At 36.8% G+C, this 10,686-nt stretch overlaps 1 protein-coding gene across 1 annotated transcript; it reads right to left on the bottom strand.

Moving 5' to 3' along the window:
• Positions 1–3,259: 3,259 nt before the first annotated feature.
• On the bottom strand, positions 3,260–4,444 carry CABS1 (calcium binding protein, spermatid associated 1). The gene has a single exon (XM_019962153.2). It carries the CDS (start codon positions 4,442–4,444, stop codon positions 3,260–3,262), a length of 1,185 nt encoding a protein of 394 aa, XP_019817712.2.
• Positions 4,445–10,686: the final 6,242 nt, after the last annotated feature.

Raw genomic sequence — 10,686 nt, 5'->3', positions numbered from 1 at the left:
AGGAAGAGATGGCTGGATGGCATCACTGACTCGATGGACGTGAGTCTCAGTGAACTCTGGGAGTTGGTGATGGACAGGGAGGCCTGGCGTGCTGCGATTCATGGGGTCGCAAAGAGTCAGACACGACTGAGCGACTGATCTGATCTGATCTGATCTGAATGTTATGTGTTAATTTGGTTAGATTGTGGCACCTTGTTGTTTAATCAAACACTAGTCTAGATGTTATTGTGAAGGTATTTTGTAGATGTGATTAACAGTAAGTTAACTTTAGATAAAACATATTTTCATAATGTGAATTAGCCTCATCTAATCAATTGAAAGCTAAGACTTAAATTTCTTAAAAAATAAGAAATTTTACCTTAAAACTGAAACATAAAAACTGTCTGAGTTTCTAGCCTGGGGACTTGCCCTGTAGGTTTTGGATTCAAAACGGCAATACCAATTCTTAATTTTCAGACTATCAACCTATGCCGTAGATTTCAAACTTGTCAGTCTCTACAATTATAATAATCCAATTTCTTAAAATCTCTCTCTCTCTATCATCTATCATCATTGGTTCTGTTTCTTTGGGGAACTCTGACATATTAATGATCTGACAGTTTATTTTTCCCTTCAAAAGGCTGTATCAGTCATTTGATACATCTGTTCCATTCTCTCTCAGATCCACTGTGCTTTAACTTTTCTTCAATGGTATTGAGCACACTGAGTATTTTTATGCTTCTGGATCTTTGTTCTTGCCTTTCCCTCAGAGATACCCTTTCAGTACCAGTAAACTCATATTCATCCATAAGTATCCAGTTTATACCATTCTTCCTCTGAGAGCATTCATCACCTAATACATCATCATTCACTATTTAATTTAATTCATTAATTTAACAGATGTTTATTGAGGTTCTACTGCATTCAAAACTCTTAGAATTGAGCGATGGACAAGGCGGATATGATCTCTTCCCTTAGGGTGGGGTGACTAGCTGTGTTTACTTAGGAAACTCTAGTTTATGCCCCTGGTTTTGGAGTCATTATTAATAATACTTTCTTTCAGTCTCAAAAGTGTTCTGGTATTGATAATGTATTATGTAATCATCTTAATTATCCATCATATAAACTGGTAGAGAAGATAAACATTATATCAACAGGTGTTATGTATTTAATTGTGTCTTTCCTCCCACTCTCAAGTATGATGGAGTTCTAATTCCCAGAACCTGTGAATGTGACCTTATTCAGACTTGAGATCTTTGCAGATGTAACCACGATGAGGTCACGCAGGATTGAGGGGCCTAATACAATGACCTATGTCCATATAAGAAGGGGAAATCCAGATACAGAGACACACAAAGAGAACATTGTGTGATGAAGGAGGCAGAGATTATAGTGACTGTCTATAAGCCAAAGAATGTAAATAATTGCTAGCAACCAACTAGGAAGAAGCAGGAAAGATCCTCCTTCCTAAGCAAAGTTCCTAGAAGAAACTGTAGTTGGAGTTTTAAAATAATGATGCTTTTCAGATTGCTTCCTAGTTCAGTACTAAGATTGATATGAGGATAAGTGATTAAAACATTTAATGGCTCTCAAATATATTCTGGACAAAATTCCGAATGTTCAACAAATACCACATAATTTTTCTCCTACCTACTTTTCCATTTCAACTTGTGTCATTTTTCCAACCACATGCTCAGTTCATTTTCTTGAATAATTTGAGGCATTTCTTGCCTCAGGGCTTTGGACAGGTTATATCCCCAGTTCTCTACATTTTTTCAATCTTTAGTTTAAATCTCACTTTTTCAGACACAACTTCCCTGGACCTGAATTTGTGTGAAATCGAAGCTGTAGTCTATTATATTTGTTTATATATCCAACACAATCTGTAGTTAGGCAGTAACTCAACATTATTCTAGTCTATAGTCTGGGCTTCCTTGGTGACTCAGCAGTAAAGAATCCTCCTGTCAATGCAGGACACATGGGTTTAATCCCTAGGTCCGGAAGATTCCCTGGAGAAGGAACTGGCAACCCACTCTAGTATTCTTGCCTGGAAAGCCCCATGGACAGAGGAGCCTGATAGGCTACAGACCATGGGGTCACAAAAGAGATATGACTTAGCAACTAAACAACAAAGTCTATAGTCTATCTAGTGGTGTAAATTCCCATCCCTCTTCACCCACCTCCCATATAGGTACCTTTAACTTTGAACTAGCGCTTTGGCTTTGTTTTTCTTTATAAAAAATAATAAAATTATGAGTCCTTATAGGATAATTCTACTTGATACCCAGAGCTAAGTTATTCTTTAAACAATGAATTTTCATTTTTTTCACTCATATCTCTAATTTGAGAAATCTGGTCTAGAATATCAATCACACTTACAGTAAATCAGTTGCTGTCAAGAAGATTTATTGAAGAGAATTCAGCAAAGTGAAAACAGGCCCATTTTAACAGTTGGTTTCAAAAAAGAATGAAGATGTATGGCCTTGAATTGCTAACCCAAAGCATAAGAAGAGTGCAGTATCAATGCTTAAGACCTGAAAAAAATTAACAAAAATTCAGGAAAGAGATTTTAAGGAAAAAAATTAAATTAATTCATATGTTTACATACAATATTGTTTTTGACAGATGTATACATTTGTGAAATATCATTTTGCCTTAGTCTGCATCCAGCATGAGCCAGGAACCCTGTAATATTTCTTACATGTGGATGCTAAACAATTACTAAATAGCCTTATTTTTTCTATGAGTGTGGGTTTCAAATATATTTTTCAGTAGAGAATCATTGGTTGCATACTAAAAAGATATCTGTTTAGAATAAGCATTTAAGGTCTTTTAATACTACAATTGTTTTTGAGATATGTTGTTAATTTGATTCTCTTTGTCTCTAACTCACATTAAAATATGCTACTGAGGATTAACTAAAATGATGTATATGATTAGACGCAGTGGGGAGTGAGCTTGCTTTATTGCTCTCTCTTAATATCCCTGAAGGCTGGGATTAAAGATCTTATATTAAAATAAGTAATTATTGGATAACTCAATTAAACTTTGTGATAGTAGGGGAACTCTTGTATTACTGACTTTTTAAAGTTTCCCAAAATATATTCTGCTGCATGACCACTATTTTTAAACCCATGCATTTTCTAAATTTTGTACTTGCCTTAAATGCTCACATTCTTTCGTTTATTAAGATTTATTGCTTGCTGGACAAACTTCTTAGATGTTAAAACTAGCTGCCTAGGCTACTGCACAATACTTTGTGGCATTTCTGTTGTTGCTTTCAAATCAGAAACTCATCTGGTTCTTCTTTCAGTAGTTTAAAGACACCAGTTTCAGTTGTGAAATTGTCTTCTTTATGGTTGAATGCATCTAGATCAGGAGTAGTTCCTGACAATTCGTCAGTATTCTTAGTTACAGATTCCATTCTATTATTTTCAGGCAAATCTTCTTCTGTAAGCAAATCTTCTGTGAGGTTCATAGTTACTGATGCAGGGATGACGAAGTCATATCTGGATTCTACGGCAGTAAGCAGAACAGAATGACTCTCTTCTTCATTTGCCATATCCCTTTCCATCCAAACACTGACTTCATCTGTAGACTCTTCATCAGTTAGCAGAGCATCTTCTGGGTTATCTTTGTCTCTTTCAGCAGTGGTAGTGAGCTCAAACACAGTGATGAACTTTTCCTCATCAGAATCAGTTAGTTTAGGCACAACATTGGGGTCATTTTCTGGAAGAATTAAGTCAATTTCTGTTATTTTCTCTTCTGTAAGGGCAGTTATGTCTGGAATAGTGGTGAGGTTTCTTTCAGTAGTTGGAGTGATTTCAGCCTCAGGGACAGAGGAGTCAGTAATATGGGCATTCCCATCAGCAGGGACTTTGAACTTAACTGAGGAACTATAATTGCTTACATCAGATTTACCCATTATATTTGGAAGGATCGGGGTGTCAGCAATGGCAGCTGTGCTTTCCTTTGGTGTGCCAGAGACTTCAGATGTTAGTGACACATCTTTATCCCCTGGGTCAATGGTATCCAAGAGAATATCTTCTTTTGCTATGTCAGTGGAAAAATCTATTAAGGAAATGGTGTCTGTTGATGAGATATTACCAGTTTTCACTGGCAAGAAGTTTTCAGTGATAGACTCATTAGCCATTGGGTTTTTAATGTCCATCAGAGTGGCAAATTCTTTCTCCAGGTGGGATTCAACATCATCTTCTGATTTTTGTCTTTCCTTTGGTGGTATAAGCTTGTTGCCTGTAGTTGTTGAAAAATCATTTTCTAGCATATAGTCATTTACTGAAGTAACGTGGTCTCCTTCTGATGTAATAGTTGTTTCTGATTTAGGAATAGTGTTGTCAGCCCCAAAGAAGATGGTTGCCTCAGTTGTTGTCTTAGTGCTTTCTGCTGGAGGATGAGAATAAATTTTTGGCAAACCATCTTCAGCCATGGGACAAAGTGGTACCATGCACACTCAAAGGTCTTCCCCTGGGTGCAGTGGCATCCCTAGGCAGGAGAGTGGTGTTCATTATAGTGATGGAAGCATTTGTCATCATGGTGATTGTTGCATCAACCACAGGGCCACTGGCCCTGGCTCTCCTTGGAGGTTGTTTCTGTGCTCTGACTGGGCACTGAGTTATGAGTACTGACATTAAATGAAAGAACTTCCCAGGTGGAACTAGTGGTAAAGAATCTGCCTGCCAGTGCAGCAGACAAAAGAGACCTAGGTTCGATACTTGGGTTGGGAAGATCTCCTGGAGAAGGAAATGGCAACCCACTCCAGTATTCTAGTTTGGAAAAATCCCATGGACAGAGGAGCCTGGCAGGCTATAGTCCATGGGATTGCAGAGTTGGACATGACTGAACACTTGTCAGTAGTCTTAAATGAAAAGATAATAGAACCCTCTCTGTTTATGAAATCAACATTAAAAGCCAAATAGTATAATTGTGGGGCACTTGAGATTTACCATGTCTCTTTATAAGTGCTACACCTTCCAACGTGTGTCTCGTGTCACTTGAAACAGATATAGCAGAGTCTGCCATGTACTTAATGGGTTTAGTGTCAATGAGGGAAATTCCAGGTGCCATGGATTATCAGCATCAGCTTCAGGTTACCTGTTTCTCAAGTAAGTAACAGTGTCTTTTGGAAATAAAGCATCTTCTCTTCAGATTCATAGTATTTAAATGTCTAAAAAAATTAATGACATTTTTGGCAGTGAATGTAGCTGCAGAAGCTAATTAGGTAGTAGAGATTTTAGTTAATTCTTCTCTTTAGAGCAGGAATCCTCACTTTTTCAGTAGGGATAATAAAAATAAGTTATTGGTCTGTTAGGGTCTTGCTAGTTTTCTTCTTCATTGTAGTTGATTTTATTGAATTAACTTGAATAATAGTGAGATTGTCAGATCTTGTAGGTCAAATTATTCAGGAATGGTTTTCTGTAGACAGTGTTATTTCAACCCCAAACACACAAAGACTTTTCTGGCAGAGAGTTGACGTTATACATCAAAATTCATCCAGAAACAAGATCAGGGTGTGACTAACTCTTCAGCCTTAATAATTATATCTTCAATTTCAGAGGGAGTATCTTGTTTGTTTGTTTTTTTTTTTAAATGATGTTAGTCATCATTACTTTGTTATCATCCTTAAGCTTTAGCTAATTAGGTGAAAAGGGATTGTACTCTGGTGTTAAGTTTTTCTTAATGTTATTAAAAGAAAGGGAACTTTCAGACTCAGGCAGAACTAAATCTGAAAAAAGGTAGTGGCATCACCCAGACCAGTAGTTTTCATCTCAAAGACAAATGCTTATTCTTCATTAAGTATGGACTCAGCCTCAAAGTTTGGGCTTCCCTGGTGGCTCAATGGTAAAGAATCTACCTGTAATGCAGGAGATGCAAGTTTGAATCAGGAAGATCCCCTGGAGAAGGGAATGGCTACCCACTCCAGTATTCTTGCCTGGGAAATCCCATGGAAAGAGATGCCTAGCAGGCTATAGTCCACGGGGTCAGAGTTGGGCATGACTAAGGGACTAAGCACGCATGAACTCAACCTCAAAGTTTACAGTGTTGTCTCTTAGTTGATTGGTCTGGGACAAGTATATCGCTACTTTCTGTGGAAATATCAGATAGGTTTTAAGATGGACAATTTTCACTTCAAACATATGGGCAGCTTTCCAGAAATGTTTTTGCTTCAAGATGCTACCATTACTCTTGAGAGCTCCAATGTCTTTATTGATGTAGGGAATGCTGTCAGCATCAAGGACAAAGAAGGAAGTCTCAGGTTAGTTATAGACACATTTAAAAAAATTTCTAAATAGAAATAAAGTCAGTTCCAGCACCATTAAAAGAAATATGAGGGTAAAGCCATTCTCTGGGTTGGCTAATTTAATGGGAGGTTTTAACCTCTACTTTTTTTTCTTTCTCATAATTTGGTATTTGTGAAGCTTGATTCAAGGTAAAGCATATTATAAACAGAAGACTTGGTGGTTTTTTGGGGGAATTTTGTGTGTGTATGTGTACAAAAAGGGAAAAAATGTAAGTGTTAGGTTGTATAACTGCTAAGTTATCTTAGAGTATTTGGTATTTGTTATGTTGAATAGAGTAAAAAATAAGGAGCAAAATATTCATTCTTATAAGCATTTATTCCCTGGTTAGAAATGTCAGGTAAAATGATAACAGCTTCATGAATAAAAATAGTCAAATAGTCTTTCATTTCAGAGATCACTTCCATGATCATCACATCTACTCCCCCAGCGTGAGGTGGAATCACATTGATTTTAGCATAAAAACGCATTTCTCTCTATGGAGACTAATTTTATTATAATATGTGTATTTTATATTGTTGATCTCAAAAAGGACACTTCAGATTGAGAGCGTGTGTCATCCATCAAAAAACAGGAAGCATATGGAGAAAATCCTGGTGGGACTGTTGGAATTTTAGCAATCTTGAGAATGGAACTGGAGTCATCTGCTACAAATAATTTATTTGACCAATGGATCATTCCTACCAAACGTATTATCTGACATAAGAACAGAGGATCAGATTCTGTAAGTTTCATTTTATCTGAATAGTAGTTTCTTCCATTGTTTTAACATATATCACACTAATGAGAACATTTTGTCTTTTCCCAGAAAAATTTCAAATTTATATCTACTCACATATCTCCTGTGGTACATATCTTCCTTATTTTGGCAGCTGCAGCAAGTTTGGTTGGGTAACATTTTTTTATGTTTCATTTGCTCATGGTGTTTGGCTTGGTGATTATGCATCCTTTTAGATAGCATTTTTTTAAGCCTATTTTTCTTTTTAGTGAAAAAGTAGGAACTGCTCACCAAAGGGATAGATTTTGCAGTAAGTCTCCAGGAAGGTCGTTTGCCACCTTTATGATTTTCAGGAATACATGACTAGAAGAATCCTCAGGTATAGACTTTGAAAAGGCTGATGGCATAGGGATGTCTACCATTGAGACTTTCTTTGTATCGAGAATATCTTTCTATTTATCAGAAGAAATGTCATGTGAAGTTTTAAAAGAATCAACTGAGGCAGAATTCCCATTTAGAAAGAGTCTATGTATGTTTAGATTTTGCAAGTTTATTGGCAAAAATAGAGTTCTTAACCTTAATTGACAGTATTATAATCAGAATGTAGATGTTGTGGTCATAAAATCTTCATTAACAAAAGAATTCCCACCTTCAGAAACAGTGAAAGAACTGAGAGGAGCAGTTGCATTTTGAGATTTGATTGTATCAGGGTCCACTTTTTTCTCTTTCCTTCCAGTGATTGGAATGTTAGGTACTTGAGTAGGGAAATTGTAACTAAAGGATGTGTTGGCCTGTGGCATCACTACTTCTCTGTTTCCTGAGAAGATGGTATGTACAGCAGGGGCAGTCAAGACCCTTATATCTGCTTTGTTGTTTGTAGGTGCTTCATGGATATACATTGGGTTAATTGTTTCTATCTGTGACTGAAGAATGTCAGTCTTAAAGTATGTATTTTAGCCTCCTTGTTAGATTGTGGTACTGTAGAAATTCCTTCAAATTTAGGTAATATTTTTTTCTATCTCAACAATAGATTCATGTGTAGTATTTCTTCTTCCTTAAGTTTGAAATTCAGTATCTGTTGCCTTGAGATTGGCTACATTAAATTCCAACTGAGAATTTCCTTTTACCATGGAAATTATATATCCATGTTAAATAAAGATTCTTCATCATTAGGAATAGTGATAATTACTTCTGTGGGTAAGTATGAGTTCTCAGCCATCAAATGGGTTTCCTGAGGAACAGATTCCTCTAGAAGTGAATCCTTGGGTATGTGAAAGCTTGAGTAAGCTGCTCCAGGGGCACTATAATAATCCTTATTGACTAGTTTATTATCAGTGATGACATTTTTATTCACAAGGTAATGCCTCAGATATGCATCTTTTAGAAAGTTTGTTCCCACCTAAATAGCTGGATTATTTCCTCTTATTTGCACCTGTAAGGTGATTTTCTTCAAATTCAGTAGCTACATCTTTCACTGCAGAAGCTTTAGTTATCTCCCTCATGGAATAGGAATTTGGTTTACTGTATTCTTTAGGCAAGAGTAGAAATCTTGATGGCTATTTCCTTGTGGTCTGAATTTTGATCACCAGAAGCATCAATATCAAAAATTTTGTTATTAGTGATGATAGCAGCAGATGTCTTTGGGTTAACATCTACCATATTGTCTGAAGAACCAGTGGCATCAGCTTGAAGAACAGCATAGAATAAGTGTACAGCCTTTGGGATACTTTGACCTTTAATACTCTGCCCTTCTGAGACAATGCCTTCATAAGTAAGTGGAGTCTGTAGACACAGGCTTCAATATCTCTGATACTGGCACTGTTGGGTGATACAAGTTTGCATCTTTTGTAAGTCTGGGGGCTGAAGTTTCTTTAGTAGGAGCATTAGAAGTTAGGGTGAGAGTTTCAGGTAATCCCATAGATGAAAGTCTTAGAGACGTGGCACTATCTGATGATGGAAGGCTATAATGGCCAATGGTATTTTTGGTTGCAGTAGAGGTAGGGATATTTGGCATATTGGTGGACAGCTTTTTCAAAGGATAAAAGAAATTAAAAGCTGTGTTGATGGTACTTTCTGTGTCTTCATCCACTTTGGAGATGTCTTTACCTGAATGCTGAGCTAAAGGAAAATTATTAAACCTTGAGTCAGGCACTGCAGCCGTACCTGTTCTACCTTCAGTAAAATCGGGTTTCCTGGATGTGGTGGTGTCTCCTCTCCTGGGTGTAGCTACCTTATAAATGTTAATGTTTATAAGGTAATGTTAATCATCACTGTTTTATAAAGCAGGGTTAGTAACAGTTGTGAATGTTCTGCTGTCAGTTATGGGTTTTGTGTCTAGAAAAAGAGAGCAATCAATTATTTTATCTCCCAAGTCAAAGCCTTCAGAGAGAATTACAGTGCCATCAATACCATTTATGGTGCTTTTTTGCACAGATGATTTGTCAGAAAAACTAGAAGGAAAAGTTTTACTTGAATCAGTTGTGAAATGAGTTACAGGTTTGTTGGTATTGACACTGGCATTAGAATCTTTGAGAACAATGGGATCAAAGTTCTTGTTTTCCTGTCTAGGAGTTGTAGCTTGATAATTTTCTCCACCTTTGAACTCCGAGGATGTTGCTTTAGACAGACTGACTCAATGTCTTTGGGGCATACATGGCTAAACTTGTTTTTATAAGAGAATTACTTGCTCTGTCCTCTAATTCAAAGGCACAGTTATCTGAGACATATTCAGAACCACTACCATCAGATAGTTATATAGTTCTCATTTGCTGGAGTGATTTTTCCTGCAGAAAAAATGTCCTCAACCGTTTCTGAACTGTCTTCTGTAAAATAGATGATTTCATATTCAGCAGTTGTTTCTTTCTCTATAAAATCTTTGGGCTCAAATATATTCCCTTTAAAAGTACTTGCCATATCCTTTTCAGAGGTAATGGTATTAGGGAAAATGATAACTTCTTTGGATGGAATAACTGTCTCATCAAATGGAATGTTATAGTCAGTCTTTTTGTTAGTATATTCTCCCACAGTAGTAACAGGAACAAGTTCAGAATATTTGGAAGTTTCCAGGAATGTTATGGAATAAGGAGGAAGAAAAGTTGACCTATGTTGTAGGCCATTTATTTCAAGTGGAGAGTTTGTGATGGCTCCTCCGGTGTCAGTGAATTTATCAGGAGAGGCAGGCCTAGATGCTTCTGGGAGAGTTAATGTAGAATCGGCTAAAAATATCTTTTTAAAATTAGACTGTGTTTGAGGTCTGAAGGGTGTAGCATCAAATTTAACAGTGAAAAGACCTTTCCTATTCTTATTGCTCTTGGAGAGAGGATTGGGCTTGATTCCAGATGGAAGGATTTCCCCCACAGCTGGGATGAGAACTTTTGTATTTCTAAAGTGACTTAATTCAGATTTAGCAGCTGGATCTTCTTGATCAAAAAGATTAGTTATTTTCCTTCTCTCATGGACAATATTTTGAGAGTCTTCTTTGGGGGAAAAGGCTTTCATCATAGTTCTTTGAGACGTGGAATATAGTGTGTCTGTCTTAGTCTTATAATTGTCAGGAGTATCTCTATCCAGAGAGAAAAATGAGACAATTTCACCATTAGTGGGAATATCTGAAAAAGTGGGTGATTCAGTTAGAACATTTGAGGCCAATGGATGGGAATGAGTGTCTGCTTG

This window comes from Bos indicus, chromosome 6, assembly GCF_029378745.1.
Source record: "Bos indicus isolate NIAB-ARS_2022 breed Sahiwal x Tharparkar chromosome 6, NIAB-ARS_B.indTharparkar_mat_pri_1.0, whole genome shotgun sequence".
NCBI classification, from domain to species: Eukaryota; Metazoa; Chordata; class Mammalia; order Artiodactyla; family Bovidae; genus Bos; species Bos indicus.
Note: the sequence above shows the minus strand (reverse complement) of the source record. Positions and strands in the feature narration are given on the sequence as shown.